The following is an 18712-nucleotide window of genomic DNA, read 5'->3' as shown; positions in this document are numbered from 1 at the left end:
ACAAGAGTTGTTGAAAACCGAATGTCTGATTTGATATGATTAACTTGGATTGCAAGCTTAATCACGAACTCTTAAATGAGTTTCAGAAATAAACTCAGAACGAGTTAAAACTCTGTAACAGAGTTGTTGGAATCGAAGATTCGGTTAATTACCAAATAGATTATGCTGTTGATGAAGGGATCCTCTGGGATTCGATTAACTGATCGTTGATCAGTTCTTTGATCTTCAAAAGATCTCCCTCTTCGTGCTGTTGAACTGCTGAGATTTGTTGACCCTAAGCGGTTTTGATACCAACTCACCTCAACCCTATGTGGTTTTTTCTGCTAGAAACCGATCAACCCCTTACTCAGTTGAGTAAGTCAGTTATTTATAGGGGGGTTAGAGGTGTAACCAACCCCTAAATCCGCTCCTGAGTGGGCGAAGATCCCTCAGAACGTGGGATAACAGTTTTGAGGCCGTTCGACTTGCGTTTGAACAAGTCAAAACGCCTCAGTTGGCGTTATGGGCTTTAACTCTGCGTCCAAGGCTTGAGACGCAGAGTTAAATCTCTGTTAGAGATTTGAGACGCACAGGCCGCATGCGTTCTGGAATTGGAAACGCACAGGTCGCTGGTGCGTTGAAGTTCAACTCTGCGTCCAGAGTTTGGGGCACATAGTTGAGTCTATTAAAGAACGCACGTTATGTGTGCGTCTTGTACTTTAACTCTGCGTTACAGAGTTCGATGTCTGCTGAGGAACACACAAGTGTGCGTTTTGAACTTGAGAAACGCAGGAATGACTTTCTGCGTTTGAGAGAGGTTGTTGACTTGTAACCTCATCCATTATAACATTGCGAAGGCTATTGTTTATTGATCCTTGCCTGTTATAGGATATGCTGTTGTCGCAGCCATCAAGATCAATCATCTCAGGGATGAGGCTGTGTTTATAGCGGTTGCAGAGTTGCGGATGCAGTGATTAGAAAGTCGTCTGATTGTAACTTTCATTATCAGGGCTTGATAGGGAATCGACTATCTATTGTGATTTTTAGACAGTCTACAATCACAGAAAATAACCCCTTTCAAACTTAATTGCAAAAACCAACCTGGTTTCAGCCTTGGCGCTGAAACCAGGTTGGTTTTTGTGAAAAAACTTCAGAAACTTCACGGTTGTTGAACTCCCGTGAAGTTTAGTAAAACTGCTAAACTTCACGGGAGTTGAACACCTGTGAAGTTTCGCAATTCAAAATAAATTTTGAACTACAAAACTTCATGGGATTTCAACTCCCGTGAAGTTTAGCAGTTTCACTAAACTTCACGGGAGTTCAACTCCCGTGAAGTTTCAGATAAAAATTTAAAAAAACCGACATGGTTTCAGCTCCAGGACTGAAACCAGATCGGTTTTTGAAATTTTTTGCAAAAGCGATCGTTTTTTGAAAATAAATAGTGAAAGGGGTTGGTTTTGAAAATTTGTCCCCCAACATTCACGTTGGAGTAGAAAGAGGGGAGTAAAAAATGACCAAATCGCAAGACCGAATAAGATTGAGGGACTTGCTAGCAATTCCAAAGATTAGAGCGACTAATATGAAATTATAGAAGATACTATATTTTTGCGGACAAATTTTCAAAACCAACCTATTTGGAAATTTATTCCAAGAAAATAATCCCTTTCAAACTTAATTGCAAAAACCGACCTAGTTTCAGCCTTGGCGCTGTAACCAGGTCGGTTTTTGTGAAAAAACTTCGGAAACTTCACGGGAGTTCAACTCCCGTGAAGTTTCGGATAAAAATTTTCAAAAACCAACTTGGTTTCAGTTCCAGGGCTGAAACCAGGTCGGTTTTTAAAAATTTTTGCAAAAGCAGTCAATTTTTGAAAATAAATAGTGAAATGGGTTGGTTTTGAAAATTTGTCCCCCAACATTCACGTTGGAATAGAAAGAGGGTAGTATAAAACGACCAAATCGCAAGACCGAATAAGATTGAGGGACTTGCTAGCAATTTCAAAGATTAGAGCGACTAATATGAAATTATTGAAGATACTATATTTTTGCGGAGAAATTTTCAAAACCAACCTATTTGGAAATTTAATCCCAGAAAATAACCACTTTCAAACTTAATTACAAAAACCGACCTAGTTTCGGCCTTGGCACTGAAACCAGGTCGGTTTTTGTGAAAAAACATCGGAAACTTCACAGGAGTTGAATTCCCGTGAAGTTTCGTAGTTCAAAATTTTTTTTGAACTGCGAAAACTAAACTTCACGGGAGTTGAACTCAACTCCCATGAAGTTTCGCAGTTCAAAATTTTTTTTGAACTACGGAACTTCACGGGAGTTCAACTCCCGTGAAGTTTTACAGTTTTACTAAACTTCACTGGAGTTCAACTCCCGTGAAGTTTCGGATAAAAATTTTAAAAAACCGACCTGGTTTCAGCTCCAGGGCTGAAACCAGGTCGGTTTTTAAATTTTTTTGCAAAAGCGGTCGATTTTTGAAAATAAATAGTGAAAGGGGTTGGTTTCGAAAATTTGTCCCCCAACATTCACGTTGGAGTAGAAAGAGGGGAGTAAAAAACGACCAAATCGCAAGACGTTGGAGTAGAAAGAGGGGAGTAAAAAACGACCAAATCGCAAGACCGAATAAGATTGAGGGACTTGCTAGCAATTCCAAAGATTAGAGCGACTAATATGAAATTATTGAAGATACTATATTTTTGCGGACAAATTTTCAAAACCAACCTATTTGGAAATTTAATCCCAGAAAACAACACCTTTCAAACTTAATTGCAAAAACCGACCTGGTTTCAGCCTTGGTGCTGAAACCAGGTCGGTTTTTGTGAAAAAACTTCGGAAACTTCACGGGAGTTGAACTCCCGTAAAGTTTAGTAAAACTGCTAAACTTCACAGGAGTTGAACTCCCGTGAAGTTTCGCAGTTCAAAAAAATTTGAACTACGAAACTTCACGCGAGTTCAACTTTCGTGAAGTTTAGCAGTTTTACTAAACTTCAAGGGAGTTCAACTCCGGTGAAGTTTCGGATAAAAATTTTCAAAAACCAACCTAGTTTCAGCTCTAGGGCTGAAACCAGGTCGGTTTTTAAAAATTTTTGCAAATGCGGTCGTTGTTTGAAAATAAATAGTGAAAGGGGTTGGTTTTGAAAATTTGTCCCCCAACATTCACGTTGGAGTAGAAAGAGGGGAGTAAAAAACGTCCAAATCGCAAGACCGAATAAGATTGAGGGACTTGCTAGCAATTCCAAAGATTAGAGCGACTAATATGAAATTATTGAAGATACTATATTTTTGCGGACAAATTTTCAAAACGAACCCATTTGGAAATTTAATCCCAGAAAACAACCCCTTTTAAACTTAATTGTAAAAACCGACCTGGTTTCAGCCTTGGCGCTAAAACCAGGTCGGTTTTTGTGAAAAAACTTCGAAAACTTCACGGGAGTTGAACTCCCGTGAAGTTTAGTAAAACTGCTAAACTTCATGGGAGTTGAACTCCCGTGAAGTTTCGCAGTTCAAACAAAAATTTGAGCTACGAAACTTCAAGGGAGTTCAACTCCCGTGAAGTTTAGCGGTTTTACTAAACTTCACGGGAGTTCAACTCCCGTGAAGTTTCGGATAAAAATTTTCAAAAACCGATCTGAAACTTCACGGGAGTTCAACTCCCGTGAAGTTTCGGATAAAAATTTTCAAAAACCGATCTGGTTTCAGCTCCAGGGCTGAAACCAGGTCGGTTGAAGTTTCGGATAAAAATTTTCAAAAACCGATCTGGTTTCAGCTCCAGGGCTGAAACCAGGTCGGTTTTTTAAATTTTTTGCAAAAGCGATCTATTTTTGAAAATAAATAGTGAAAGAGGTTGGTTTTGAAAATTTGTCCCCCAACATTCACGTTGGATTAGAAGGAGAGGAGTAAAAAACGACCAAATCGCAAGACCGAATAAGATTGATGGACTTTCTAGCAATTCCAAAGATTAGAGCAACTAATATGAAATTATTGAATAAGATTGATGGACTTTCTAGCAATTCCAAAGATTAGAGCGACTAATATGAAATTATTGAAGATACTATATTTTTGCGGATAAATTTTCAAAACCAACCTATTTGGAAATTTAATCCCAGAAAATAACTCCTTTCAAACTTAATTGCAAAAACCGACCTGGTTTCAGCCTTGGCGCTGAAACCAGGTTGGTTTTTGTGAAAAAACTTCAGAAACTTCGCGGGAGTTGAACTCCCGTAAAGTTTAGTAAAACTGCTAAACTTCACGGTAGTTGAACTCCCGTGAAGTTTCGCAGTTCAAAAAAAAATTGAACTACGAAACTTCACGGGTGTTCAACTTTCGTGAAGTTTAGCAGTTTTACTAAACTTCACGGGAGTTCAACTCCCGTGAAGCTTCAGATAAAAATTTTCAAAAACCAACCTGGTTTCAACTCCAGGACTGAAACCAGGTAGGTTTTTGTGAAAAAACTTTGGAAATTTTATGGGAGTTGAACTCCCGTGGAGTTTCGCAGTTAAAAAAAAAAATTAAACTACGAAACTTCAGGGGAGTTCAACTCCCGTGAAGTTTGGCAGTTTTACTAAACTTCATGGGAGTTCAACTCCTGTGATGTTTTGGATAAACATTTTTAAAAACCAACTTGGTTTCGGCTCCAGGGCTGTAACCAGGTCGGTTTTTGAAAATTTTTACAAAAACGGTCGTTTTTTGAAAATAAACAGTGAAAGGGGTTGGTTTTGAAAATTTGTCCATATTTTTGCTCGCCAGATCCCCTGAGAAGAGTACCCTAAAAATTTTGATCCCAGATGGAAATCCGCCGCGCCCGCCCCTCGCCGATCTCCCCCCACAAACCTAACCGTCCCCCTGCCCCTAACGGCAGCGGCCGCCGACCCCGCCGCGTCCTCGCCCTCGCGACCTTCTGACCCGCGCCCGCCTCTCGACAATCGACCAAGCCGCTACGTACTGCGGCCTCGCCCCTCGCCATCCACGTCCGACTGAACGTCCGTCCACACCACTCTACTCGCGCCCGCCGCGAGCCGTCAAAGTTCTTCCGGTGGTCTGGCCCCAAGAACCCCAGCCTCTCCGCCCTCGCCTGGACCTGATGGTCGACATCCTCGCCAAGGAAACTCCTCTTCGAGCCCATGTGGACGCCATCGCTCCATGAAGCACCACGCCTCCTCACCTCACTCTCCCCCTTCGCCTCCGCCTTCGCCTCCTACGCGCCCCTCCGCCTGGCCGCATGCAAGGAAGGCGCCATGACGCTTCGACCGTCAATGGACCGCTACGGCGTCGCCCCCGACACCCTCGCCCATAAACTCCCTCCTCTCCGCCCATCTGCCCGCGTCGACGAGACCGACCGCCGACGGCCGCCGAGTCTCAACCGCTTCAAGACCCGTGTCGGCACCCGGAGCGGACTCCTTCCCATCTTGCCTGCGAGGTGGTGCGGGAGAAGGCAGAAACGACGTGCCAAAGCGCGCGCCAAGACCACCTTCGGCGAGATGGTGATCCGAATTGGGTGGGACAAGAACAACATGTCGGCCTACGATGCGTTCCTCGCGACACTGGTGCGAGGAGGGCAGCCCGACGAGGCGCTGAACTTTTTGAAGGTGATGAAGGGCAAGAATTGCTTGCCGGGTATCAAGTTTTTCGCAAACGCGCTCGATATTCTTGTCAAGAGTGGCGATGCTAAGCACGCTGTTGAGCTGTGGGATCTTATGGTTGTTGAGAGCGGGCTTGTGCCTAACCTTGTTATGTACAATGCGATTATTGCCTTGGTGTGCAACGAGCGGGATTTCGAGGCAGCGTATCGGTTACTTGATGCGATGCCATTCCACGGTGCGTTCCCCGATTCGCTAACTTACAATACGATTTTTGAATGTCTTGTTAGGAATAGGAAGGCGAAGGAGGCCGAGAAGTTCTTTGGTGAGATGAGGAAGAATGAGATGTCGCTTTCGAGGTCGAATCGCGTTGCGGCGATTAAGATGTTCTTTGAGGAGTTTGATCCAGCGGCGGCGATGGAGGTGTGGAATTGTGCGGCGGAGGAGAGGGGGGAGTGGGATGAGGAGTGTGCGAATGAGTTGCTTGTTGGGTTGGCGAGTTTGGAGAGGTTGAGCGAGGTGAGGAGGTTTGCCGATGAGATGATTGATATGGGAGTGCATTTGAGGTCAGCCACCATGGATAAACTGGAGAGTGCTCTCTCCAAGGGAAGGAGGAGAGAATGTTTTGATCATATTGAGAGGAGAGTGAAGCGCGGTTGAAACAGTAATGGTGGACAATGCACAGTGGTGGAAAGCCCATGGGTACGCACCAATCTATACGTTTTATGTGTTTTGTGTTGCCATTGTCTTTTTAGGGATGCTTACGGATGAAGAGATGTCCAAGGAACATGAAAGAAACTTCATGTTGCAGGTGTAGCTCTTAGTTATGATCACTATCCTTATTCAAGTTTATCTTTCTTGTAAACTCCGTACCCCTAAGTGCTTATACTTGGATAACAGGATGAGTCCTGTTCTTTTTATCTTCTTTCTGATAAGATTAGTGCGAGGAGCTTTCTCATATATCTGGCCGATTTCTGGGCATCAGTTAATGGATTTCTTCTCTGGCTTTATGGAGAAAGCTACTTTTTTGACGAATTTTCTTTAATCCTTCTGCTCTTTGCAGGTTCCTTTTCTTGATGATGTGTTCTTCCAAGAATTTCCTTCATATTTAAGTTTTATTTTATTTATCTGTTAGATGGAGGTTACTTTCACTACATTTGAAGCTTTAGATTGTGCTAGAATTATGATTCCTGTTGTGGCTGCAGTTTTCACTGTCAGCATGTTTTCTCAAAATTGTTCTAATTTCTTTTATCCTTATCCCTGTCATGTTGCACTTTATGTTTGCAGTTCAGATATTCTTACCCTTCTCCTTTGACATTAAGTTGTGCCAACTTTTGAAATGACCCGTGTTGTCGTATTGTTAATAAACTCTTGATGCCATTTCTAGATAATAGTGATCTCCCTTGTGTGCAACTGAAGTGTTGATCCCTAAAAATTGGTCCTCGAACATCTGGATTCTCTTGCTTTGTTATGGATCTCTCTAACGCCTCGTTTGGTACGCGGGAATTGAGTCAAGTGAGAATGGAATGAAGGTAGAATGAAATAGAGTTGATGTGGGAATGGAATGCTCATTCCCATTCTCATGTTTGGGTGTGATTAGAGAATTAAGTAGGAACATCTTTAAGAATAGTATATCCGAAATTTATTTTGTTATTTTCTTTCTCACTTAAGTGGGAATGTCAATTCCTTGTTAACTTATTGGGAATAGCAATTCCCACATTAAGTAGCAATTCCCACATTAAGTGGGAATTGATGAGAAGTGAGAATGACATTTCAAGCATCCAATAACACATTATGTTTGGTAAATATGAATGAGAAGTTAGAATTGCATTCCATTCCCATTCATTCAAGCGTACCAAATAAGGCGTAAGGGAGTGCACAAGTTGTCTTTTCATAATTTAAATGATTACCATTGTTTTTTGTAGGACTTATCTGTTTAGATGAGAGTCTATTTCTATCCTAAGTTTCGAACACGTCAAACTTGTGCAATCTTTCCTAGTATCTCGCCCAGTAGTCTGATTATGCAGTATTGAAGCTTACAGTCTTTTTGGCTTGTCCATGATGTCTATTCTTGGATTTCTCCTAAGCTAATCATCCTGACTGCAAGGTTTTGTTCTTTAGGGCTGTTTGTGTATTAATGGACTTTCAGTTCATGTCTGCGCGCTTGGTTCTTCTCCCATTCTTGGCAGATTTTGGTTGGCGTTGGAAGTATGTAGTTCTTAATATAGGACAATTATGTTACCTCTAATTCCGATTGCACTAAATCATTGTTATGATTAAGACATGATAAACATTGTGTATGACTTTGCGGGATATGATCCGTTTAAGTTGGCACCGTAGGTCTTGGAAGAAAGAATAGCCCCTTTTTTCTCTAATTTACCCTCTCTTTGTGGATGATTGATTCCATCTTTGTTCCACACTTCATTTTCCTCTCCTACTCTTCTTTATTATAATTTTGAAATTATTTCATTGTCTTGGAAGAGAGATACTACTTTTTTCTCATATCCCTTTTCCATGGATAGTGGGACTCCTTGCATTGAAACTTTCTTGATTTTCCTATGAGCTTGTTTATGCTTGATTCTCTTGAAGGTTTGATGCTACTTGTCTACTACTGCACTAGTTCCTCTAATTGTTCCATCTCCCTTCCTCCCTTCCTCCCCCCTCTCTCGCCTTGGCATTTGGCACTGATTCTATTTCCTTTGAGCTCACCTTGGCAATTGTTTTGGTTCCTTCGACCTCATTTAAACCTTACCTTATGGGTTGACAATATATGGGTCAAAACAATTTAAATGTCTCTGCACGATTACGGGTGCTTCAACTAAAAATTTTGCGACATATTATTGAAGACTTGATGTTCAACAACAAATTTTGATGAAGATTTTTTATTGTTGATTGAGGTTTTCTTTTGTGACCGCCTTCATGGGAAGACTTAGTCCGTGACAAATCTACTCAAACTAAGGCTAGACATGTTAGGTCGTTCCTAGCCAGATCGGGATATAGCTAGGGGCCCCTTAAAATGAATCGGGCTTTTGACCGAGAATAATCCAAATTGATTTGGTCAAAATTTGATTTTTCGCTCCAGTTTGGTGCCCTTTTTGACTCGGTGGTCACAATATATTAGATTAAAGCTGATTTCATCCTAAACTAGTGTGATCATAAGCGAAACGGTCCTAAATGCGCACACTCACGGGCTTGTCCGATTTCAAGGCCAAGTCGTCCTATAATAGGTTGGTTCCCACCAATCAAACTCTAAAACCTTGAAGATGATCCAGTTGATTTCAAATACTTCACAAGTCATAGATCTACCAAACTATGAAATCTTGATTCCAATTATGCTTTTGGTTTAATTCTCTTAGTATTATTATGAAAGTTCGAATGATCTTGACAATAATGAAAAACAAAATTACGTGTATGCAGAGTAAAAGTTGAATAATAACTTTTTATTCATTGATTGATTTCATATTTTCTCCGATATAACACTATCTACTCTTCATTCTTCAAACCACAAATCTTCCCCTATACTAGTCCTATCAGGTTATATTAACTTATCTTGATTGTGGTCTTCCAGTATCGTCTATATTAGTCAGTTCTGGCTGTGTTGGCTCAATGCTTGAAATTAAATATGGTATATATTGTTATTAATGCTTCAAATCGTGTTTTCTTTGCAATATTTCCTTTCGCGTGGAGGTTTTGTCAGGGTTCCCTTTTCCTGCTTGGTAGTTCTTCGTTGTAGATGTGAGTCTAAGAGAATGTGAAAACATGTTTTTTTGTATGTACCCCAAATCGCAAGTACTGTAAAAGACCTTTATATTATCATATTAAATGTTTTAAAAGCTCCCGCCTAGCCCGCTTAGGCCTAGGCGGTACCTAGGCGGTCTGCCTAGGTCTTAGGAGCGCCTAAGAGAGGAAATCGCTTACGCGAACTGCATCACTTTGGTCTAAATCGTGATTTCCTTCAGTGCTGCCTCAACACCCTCTAACTTCATGTGAACTCCTTCAGCCGCCTCTACTGACTACGGACACGCACAGACATGTATATGGATAGTGTTGTAATACACAGAGTGTAACTAAGTTACAAACACATGGAAAACTACATATTTGCCCATGGATATCAACGATCCACACCGTTTATTGTTGCCTACATGTCATCAAATGTATTTGGATCAAAAATCAAGTGGCTTAGAATTTTTTATCCTATAATTCAAACAACTCAAAATAACTGACATTTTTTTATGATTACCGACTGTTCATTTCTAGGTTATTAGATGTATAAACTAGAAATATTTAATCTCTGATTTTTCATCTCTTTGAAGTTTTCAATGTATAGATTATAATGAACAGTGGGGATCATTAGTATCCATGGGCAGATATGTATTTTTACAGGTGTGTGTAAATTAGTTACACCTGGTGTGTATTATTACCCTATCCTATACACACACCCTACTCTGACATTTAACAATACCTCCTCACCACTTAAAAAAAAAGAAATCCTTCTAGGCATAACGCCTAGGTGCTAGGCGCTAGTTTTGCACCTAGCGGCGCATTCAATAACATCGATTGTAATTAAAATTAAAAAAGTAAGAAAACGCCTAGACCTTGCTTGGGCGTCGATTCTAATGCCTAGGCTACGTAGTACTTTTTGTAATTTTGATCATAATTTCTATTTTACCCCTAAAATTATAATTAATCCTCAATTTATCCTCCATATTATTGTGGTTAAATTTTAACAATGTATAATGGAGATTTTTTCATGTTGTTTAATGTAAAATTGAAGAAGTGGTTCAGTGAGAAGCGGCTGCAACAAGAAGGCAAGTGAGAGGGATGTAGGTGCTCATAGTTTCGAGGTCAGAGGTCATGTAAGGGCGAGGATATTGTGAGGAATAAGATCTCGTATGAGGGAGAAGGCACGTTCTCTGATGTAGGAGGGGTTAAGAGAGGATAGGGAAGAATAGTTTTTTGGGGAAGGGGCATCATGTTGGTTGATGGGCTTGATTGAGGAGGATGACTAAGGGAGTGTGTTTAGACTATGTGTCAATGATAGATCTGGTTGGGGTGAGGATTAGCACGACAACAAGGATGATAGTTGAGATAGAAGATTGATGAGACAATGAGATTTCAGTCGTTGATAGCGGAGCTAACGAGATGGGAAACTATTTTGAAATTAATTTAATTAAGAATAGTTTAGATATCTAATGAAATAAATAACAACACATAATTGATTATTCTAATTTAATTGGCTAATTGTTCTAGTGGGGCGATGTAGTAGAGGGACAACCATATATGAAGGGTATAACAACTGAGATGATTTTGGAGTAAATTTAGAAACATCTATGACTCAGAGGGGTATATTTTAAAGAATCCAAAAAGAAGAAACATGCGTAATTTTTGGAACTTCCATAAACATGGGTTATATTTCAAATGCAGCAAACTTTGAGAAGAAGATGATGAAGTAAAGAAAGGTTGAATGGTGAGAAAGAAGGGGAAAAAAGAAAAGAGAAAGCAGTTGGAAAAGGAATACACAAACTGGGAAGAATAGGGGAGATTCTTTACAACTGTGAAGAAGAGAGGAGATTCTTAAAAACTGGGAAGAATAGAGGACATTCTTCAGAAGATCTGGAGAAGGGGTTCTTAATTAACATAACCATAACTAATCAATTGGAGGGTATTTTAGTCAATTTTAACTTTCAGCTAAACTGATAACAGAAAAACGGCTATGATAATTCCGGATGTATTTTAACATAATTAACCATAACTAATGAATTTAATTATGTTGGAATATTGTTAAGCTTTGATAAATCCTATGTTTGGATCGTAGTTTTGGTTCGTAGAAGCCAATAAAGACTTGGGTTGGCCTCCATCCTGTAGTAAGCTACACCTATGTGAAACTAGGGATTACCTGTTGTCTATGTTGTGCTTCTGTGATTTGCGTACATAAAACTAATATTATACAAATATCTGGTGACAAAAAATCCTCAGAATCCCAGAATAATCGGGTGCAGCCTGGACACAAAGCGCATGCATAACGGAATATATGACAAGTATGCACAAAAGCACAAGCTCTTTACCAAATACATGCAATGTCACTGAAAGAGGAGGACCCTATGTTACATGTATATGACATGCGAACTAAGTGGATTGATCATTTCAGAAATAAGAAATGGGCTGTAAACATTGATGTGAAGGATTGATTTAAAGTGTTAATTACAAGGTTATTTGTATGGATTATCATTTAGGTGCAACATAGTAACCAAATATGTGAAATTGTAGCTTTGAAATCTTAAGAATAGATCAAAAAATAAATATTGCATGTTGCAGTAGTGCCTACCTACTCTAGATGTGCATTGCTGATATACTTGCAATATGATTAAGCAATGCTGAAAGCTCATTTATTCTCTGAAAAGGTTGTTAGGAGATCGAAGTGACGATCTTCAATACTGTTGCTAATTCTTGTTTCTGCAGTTACTACTTTGTTACCTTATCTCACATACTAGGTGTGGCATCTTCAGTAGTTTTGGAGCTTAATTTTTCTATGTTTTCCTCCTAAATTGCTAGCATTAACTTAGTATAGTATAGAGATGTCAGCTAGATGCTCATCGAATAGTATTTACTTTTTTTATGGTTGTGTATGCAGAGGGACAGTTGTTTCCAAAATGGTGATGTAATGTGTTTTGATCTTGAATAAGGTTTTCAATGGTATGTTTGCAGAAAGAGTTTAGCATCTGGTTTTAAATGATTTCTACTCTTGTCGGTGATATGATAGTCTTGTATAATTAATTTATGTTTAATTAAATTGTATACGCTGATATGTTGAGATACATGACGTTCAGGCAGATTCCATTTCTCAAAAAAAAGAAAAAACAATCAGTGAAATAAATTTAGCTTTATTTGGTCCAGTTTTATGCTTTTATTGCCTAGCATTATGCTGAAGTAATTTGATTGTGTCATCATATGCATATATAAGGAATGGGAGGTTTAATAGTTTAACACAAATACCGTATTTTAGCACAGTTCCCATGTGTTTTATTGTAGAGCACAACTGTGTTTATTTCATTGTATATTGACCTTGAACAATTGTTGTTGATGAGTTCCAAACACCTTAGCAGGTGGACTACTTGTTTTCTGTGTCGAATGAATATATGGGTTTGTTTTCGCAAAAAATTCTGATTCAATTATCTTCAAGTAGCAGCTGATATCAGCAATGCAATGTAGAGTTTGATTATTGGAAATAAAAATGAAAATCACTTAATTAAATTTGTACTGTTTAAATTGAGAAGCAAGAGGTTTTTTAAGGAGCAAAATGTTAGTTTATTGGTTTGTCTCACTTTTGGTCCTGGTAATTATGAACGTGAGGAACTCTGCCATGTTTGTTTATTTAGAAAAGTTTAAAACTGCAGATGCACTGCCTGTATTATGAAGATATAACACTTGTGCCCTCTAAACCATGTTATTAACATTTATACAACATTATTTCTCTTTTTGTATTGATTTATTGAAATGTCACTTTAGAATCAAGTACCTATAAATTACATTTCCCCCTTAGTTTAATTGGGGTTTTTAAAAAAAAAGAAAAAGAAAGCAGACTACCTTGTTCTCTAAATTCAAGTCAGAAAAGTAATGTTGGCTGATGCTCATGGATGGAGTAAGTAAAGCGTTAATAAAATAGTTATATGGATATAAGTGACTGTGTCAATGTAGCATATAGAAAACGAGAAATAGTTGCATTCTGTTTTCTAAGATTGAACAAGTTTGTGTATTAAAAATCATGTGTAAAGATTGTAAAGAATTATAGATTGCCTTTAGCACTTTCTCAAATCATCCATACTTGCATTCTGTTTTCTAAGATTTAGATTTCTCAAACTCATACCCAAACTCATATTCTTTCATTTGGAAGTCTATCATCCCCAGTAAGGTGAAAATCTTTTTTTGGATTCTCACAAAAAGGAGACTCCAAACCAAAGAAAATTCGTTGAACAAAGGGTGGACAGGTGATATAAAATGCTCTTTACGTAATCAGAGAGCCATCTTTTCTTCTCTTGCTCTTTCACCAAAGCAGTTTGGTCTCTCTTTCTCCCATGCTTTCCCTCAGTGCAATGGCCAGACGACTTTGATATCCTTCTTGCATCAAGTGGTAGTTTCCTGCCTAATAGCAGACTCAAAACTCTATGGAAAGTGTTCCTCCTTGCCTTTTGTCGGTGCATATGGAGTAGTCGTAACAACCTTAGTTTGGAAATTCATGTCCGAAAGCTACTCTTTCACGTGTCTACATGCTGCTCCCTAAGAGTCGTCAGGTGATAATGAGAGACTGCGCTATTTTCTCGAGTCTTGTTGCCTACATCAATTCTAATGGATCAGATCACACTGTAAGATTCGCTAGTTGTTTTGATTATAATAGTTCTCAAGTTTACTAGTATCTTCCTAAGACCAAAACACAGACCAAAAACAGGTCTTCAAGTTAAGAACAATAACCCTAAGGGTCGTGCTATTTGGCTCGCGCTTTAACACGCGAGACAACTCGCACAGAGAAGAGGGATGGGTCCCACTGTGTCAGAGGAGGGGTGGCAGCAAGCTCTGAAGAGAGCTCTCAAGGCTGACGTGGTCTGGAAGTTGGCAGCCCCCCCTCCAGCAAGCTCCTAACCCCTCCCAAGCCCCTCTCCTTAGGCCGACGTGGCGGTGGAGAGCTTCGGAGCTCCCAAGCGCTCCACAAATTTGTGAAGTGCTTGGGAGCTCCCAACTGGGAAAATTTTACAAAACCCCCCTCAAACATACCAGGATCGGCGATGATGGCCTTTCCGTTGAGTTGCTGGTGTTCGCGGAGATGATGGGTGGCGGGTCGGAAATCAATTCCCACTTCAGAAATCTGATGAATCGTCCGCTGGCGATCGAAGAGGCGATACCCGCAGCTAACTTGCGCCTACTGATCGAGAGATTTCCTCGATTCGACGCTCATCTCTCCGTCTGAGTGATCCTGGGCGCTATTTTTTCCATTAATTTGGGGACCAAATTCAAGCAAACGTTGACTTGATTTTAGTTTTTTATTCGTGACGAAACCCTAGGAAGAAAATAATTATAATGGAATAAAAGCATGGGACTTTTCAAAGAAGGGAACTTCGATTTATTTGGATTTTTTAACTGGGAGTGGAGAGAAGTGCTGAATTTTTTAACTGGGATTTATTTGGATTTTTTAAATGGGATTTTTTAAATGGGAGTGGTTATAGAAATAAAATACAAGAGATTTAAATATAATTGAAAGTAATGGATAAAATATTAAAATAGAAGAGGGTTTTTTTTGATATTGTTGGAGCTCATAACTAGGAGCTTGTTGGAACTCCATACAATAAGAAGATGCTCCTAAGACCTATTTTTATAATTTTTTATACCAAAATGCTTGAGAGCTCTTGAGAGCTTGCTGACTAGGACTCCCAACTGGGAGCTTGCTGGACTTGCTCTCAGTTTCTGAAGTGGGAATTGATTTCCGACCCGCCACCCATCATCTCCGTGAACGCCAGCAACTCAACGGAAAGGCCATCATCGCCGATCCTGGTATGTTTGAGGGGGGGTTTTGTAAAATTTTTCTAGTTGGGAGCTCTCAAGCGCTCCACAAATTTGTGGAGCGCTTGGGAGCTCCCAACTGGGAAAATTTTACAAAAACCTCCCTCAAACATACCAGGATCGGCGATGATGGCCTTTCCGTTGAGTTGCTGGCGTTCACGGAGATGATGGGTGGCGGGTCGGAAATCAATTCCCACTTCAGAAATCTGATGAATCGTCCGCTGGCGATCGAAGAGGCGATACCCGCAGCTAACTTGCGCCTACTGATCGAGAGATTTCCTCGATTCGACGCTCATCTCTCCGTCTGAGTGACCCTGGGCGCTATTTTTCCATTAATTTGGGGACCAAATTCAAGCAGACGTTGACTTGATTTTAGTTTTTTATTCGTGACGAAACCCTAGGAAGAAAATAATTATAATGGAATAAAAGCATGGGACTTTTCAAAGAAGGGAACTTTGATTTATTTGGATTTTTTAACTGGGAGTGGAGAGAAGTGCTGAATTTTTTAACTGGGATTTATTTGGATTTTTTAAATGGGATTTTTTAACTGGGAGTGGTTAGAAATAAAATACAAGAGATTTAAATATAATTGAAAGTAATGGATAAAATATTAAAATAGAAGAGGGTTTTTTTTGATATTGTTGGAGCTCATAACTAGGAGCTTGTTGGAACTCCATACAATAAGAAGATGCTCCTAAGACCTATTTTTATAATTTTTTATACCAAAATGCTTGAGAGCTCTTGAGAGCTTGCTGACTAGGACTCCCAACTGGGAGCTTGCTGGACTTGCTCTCAGAGCAAGGGCAGCAAGCTCTGAAGAGAGCTCTCAAGGCTGACGTGGTCGTGGAAAACGGAAGCCCCCCTCCAGCAAGCTCCTAACCCTTCCCAAGCCCCTCTCCTTAGGCCGACGTGGCGGTGGAGAGCTTCGGAGCTCCCAAGCGCTCCACAAATTTGTGGAGCGCTTGAGAGCTCCCAACTAGAAAAATTTTACAAAACCCCCCCTCAAACATACCAGGATCGGCGATGATGGCCTTTCCGTTGAGTTGCTGGCGTTCACGGAGATGATGGGTGGCGGGTCGGAAATCAATTCCCACTTCAGAAATCTGATGAATCGTCCGCTGGCGATCGAAGAGGCGATACCCGCAGCTAACTTGCGCCTACTGATCGAGAGATTTCCTCGATTCGACGCTCATCTCTCCGTCTGAGTGATCCTGGGCGCTATTTTTTCCATTAATTTGGGGACCAAATTCAAGCAAACGTTGACTTGATTTTAGTTTTTTATTCGTGACGAAACCCTAGGAAGAAAATAATTATAATGGAATAAAAGCATGGGACTTTTCAAAGAAGGGAACTTTGATTTATTTGGATTTTTTAACTGGGAGTGGAGAGAAGTGCTGAATTTTTTAACTGGGATTTATTTGGATTTTTTAAATGGGATTTTTTAACTGGGAGTGGTTAGAAATAAAATACAAGAGATTTAAATATAATTGAAAGTAATGGATAAAATATTAAAATAGAAGAGGGTTTTTTTTGATATTGTTGGAGCTCATAACTAGGAGCTTGTTGGAACTCCATACAATAAGAAGATGCTCCTAAGACCTATTTTTATAATTTTTTATACCAAAATGCTTGAGAGCTCTTGAGAGCTTGCTGACTAGGACTCCCAACTGGGAGCTTGCTGGACTTGCTCTCAGAGCAAGGGCAGCAAGCTCTGAAGAGAGCTCTCAAGGCTGACGTGGTCGTGGAAAACGGAAGCCCCCCTCCAGCAAGCTCCTAACCCTTCCCAAGCCCCTCTCCTTAGGCCGACGTGGCGGTGGAGAGCTTCGGAGCTCCCAAGCGCTCCACAAATTTGTGGAGCGCTTGAGAGCTCCCAACTAGAAAAATTTTACAAAACCCCCCCTCAAACATACCAGGATCGGCGATGATGGCCTTTCCGTTGAGTTGCTGGCGTTCACGGAGATGATGGGTGGCGGGTCGGAAATCAATTCCCACTTCAGAAATCTGATGAATCGTCCGCTGGCGATCGAAGAGGCGATACCCGCAGCTAACTTGCGCCTACTGATCGAGAGATTTCCTCGATTCGACGCTCATCTCTCCGTCTGAGTGATCCTGGGCGCTATTTTTTCCATTAATTTGGGGACCAAATTCAAGCAAACGTTGACTTGATTTTAGTTTTTTATTCGTGACGAAACCCTAGGAAGAAAATAATTATAATGGAATAAAAGCATGGGACTTTTCAAAGAAGGGAACTTTGATTTATTTGGATTTTTTAACTGGGAGTGGAGAGAAGTGCTGAATTTTTTAACTGGGATTTATTTGGATTTTTTAAATGGGATTTTTTAACTGGGAGTGGTTAGAAATAAAATACAAGAGATTTAAATATAATTGAAAGTAATGGATAAAATATTAAAATAGAAGAGGGTTTTTTTTGATATTGTTGGAGCTCATAACTAGGAGCTTGTTGGAACTCCATACAATAAGAAGATGCTCCTAAGACCTATTTTTATAATTTTTTATACCAAAATGCTTGAGAGCTCTTGAGAGCTTGCTGACTAGGACTCCCAACTGGGAGCTTGCTGGACTTGCTCTCAGAGCAAGGGCAGCAAGCTCTGAAGAGAGCTCTCAAGGCTGACGTGGTCGTGGAAAACGGAAGCCCCCCTCCAGCAAGCTCCTAACCCTTCCCAAGCCCCTCTCCTTAGGCCGACGTGGCGGTGGAGAGCTTCGGAGCTCCCAAGCGCTCCACAAATTTGTGGAGCGCTTGAGAGCTCCCAACTAGAAAAATTTTACAAAACCCCCCCTCAAACATACCAGGATCGGCGATGATGGCCTTTCCGTTGAGTTGCTGGCGTTCACGGAGATGATGGGTGGCGGGTCGGAAATCAATTCCCACTTCAGAAATCTGATGAATCGTCCGCTGGCGATCGAAGAGGCGATACCCGCAGCTAACTTGCGCCTACTGATCGAGAGATTTCCTCGATTCGACGCTCATCTCTCCGTCTGAGTGATCCTGGGCGCTATTTTTTCCATTAATTTGGGGACCAAATTCAAGCAAACGTTGACTTGATTTTAGTTTTTTATTCGTGACGAAACCCTAGGAAGAAAATAATTATAATGGAATAAAAGCATGGGACTTTTCAAAGAAGGGAACTTTGATTTATTTGGATTTTTTAACTGGGAGTGGAGAGAAGTGCTGAATTTTTTAACTGGGATTTATTTGGATTTTTTAAATGGGATTTTTTAACTGGGAGTGGTTAGAAATAAAATACAAGAGATTTAAATATAATTGAAAGTAATGGATAAAATATTAAAATAGAAGAGGGTTTTTTTTGATATTGTTGGAGCTCATAACTAGGAGCTTGTTGGAACTCCATACAATAAGAAGATGCTCCTAAGACCTATTTTTATAATTTTTTATACCAAAATGCTTGAGAGCTCTTGAGAGCTTGCTGACTAGGACTCCCAACTGGGAGCTTGCTGGACTTGCTCTCAGAGCAAGGGCAGCAAGCTCTGAAGAGAGCTCTCAAGGCTGACGTGGTCGTGGAAAACGGAAGCCCCCCTCCAGCAAGCTCCTAACCCTTCCCAAGCCCCTCTCCTTAGGCCGA

At 40.3% G+C, this 18712-nt stretch overlaps 1 protein-coding gene across 1 annotated transcript; it reads left to right on the top strand.

Annotated features, from left to right (window-relative positions):
• LOC109839420 (pentatricopeptide repeat-containing protein At1g73400, mitochondrial-like) lies at nucleotides 5106-7377 on the top strand. Its single transcript, XM_020407843.1, has one exon. It carries the CDS (start codon nucleotides 5106-5108, stop codon nucleotides 6219-6221), a length of 1116 nt encoding a protein of 371 aa, XP_020263432.1. The 3' UTR covers nucleotides 6222-7377.

This window comes from Asparagus officinalis, chromosome 4 (assembly GCF_001876935.1).
Source record: "Asparagus officinalis chromosome 4, Aspof.V1, whole genome shotgun sequence".
NCBI lineage: Eukaryota > Viridiplantae > Streptophyta > Magnoliopsida > Asparagales > Asparagaceae > Asparagus > Asparagus officinalis.
This window is presented reverse-complemented; position numbering and strand designations above follow the sequence as displayed.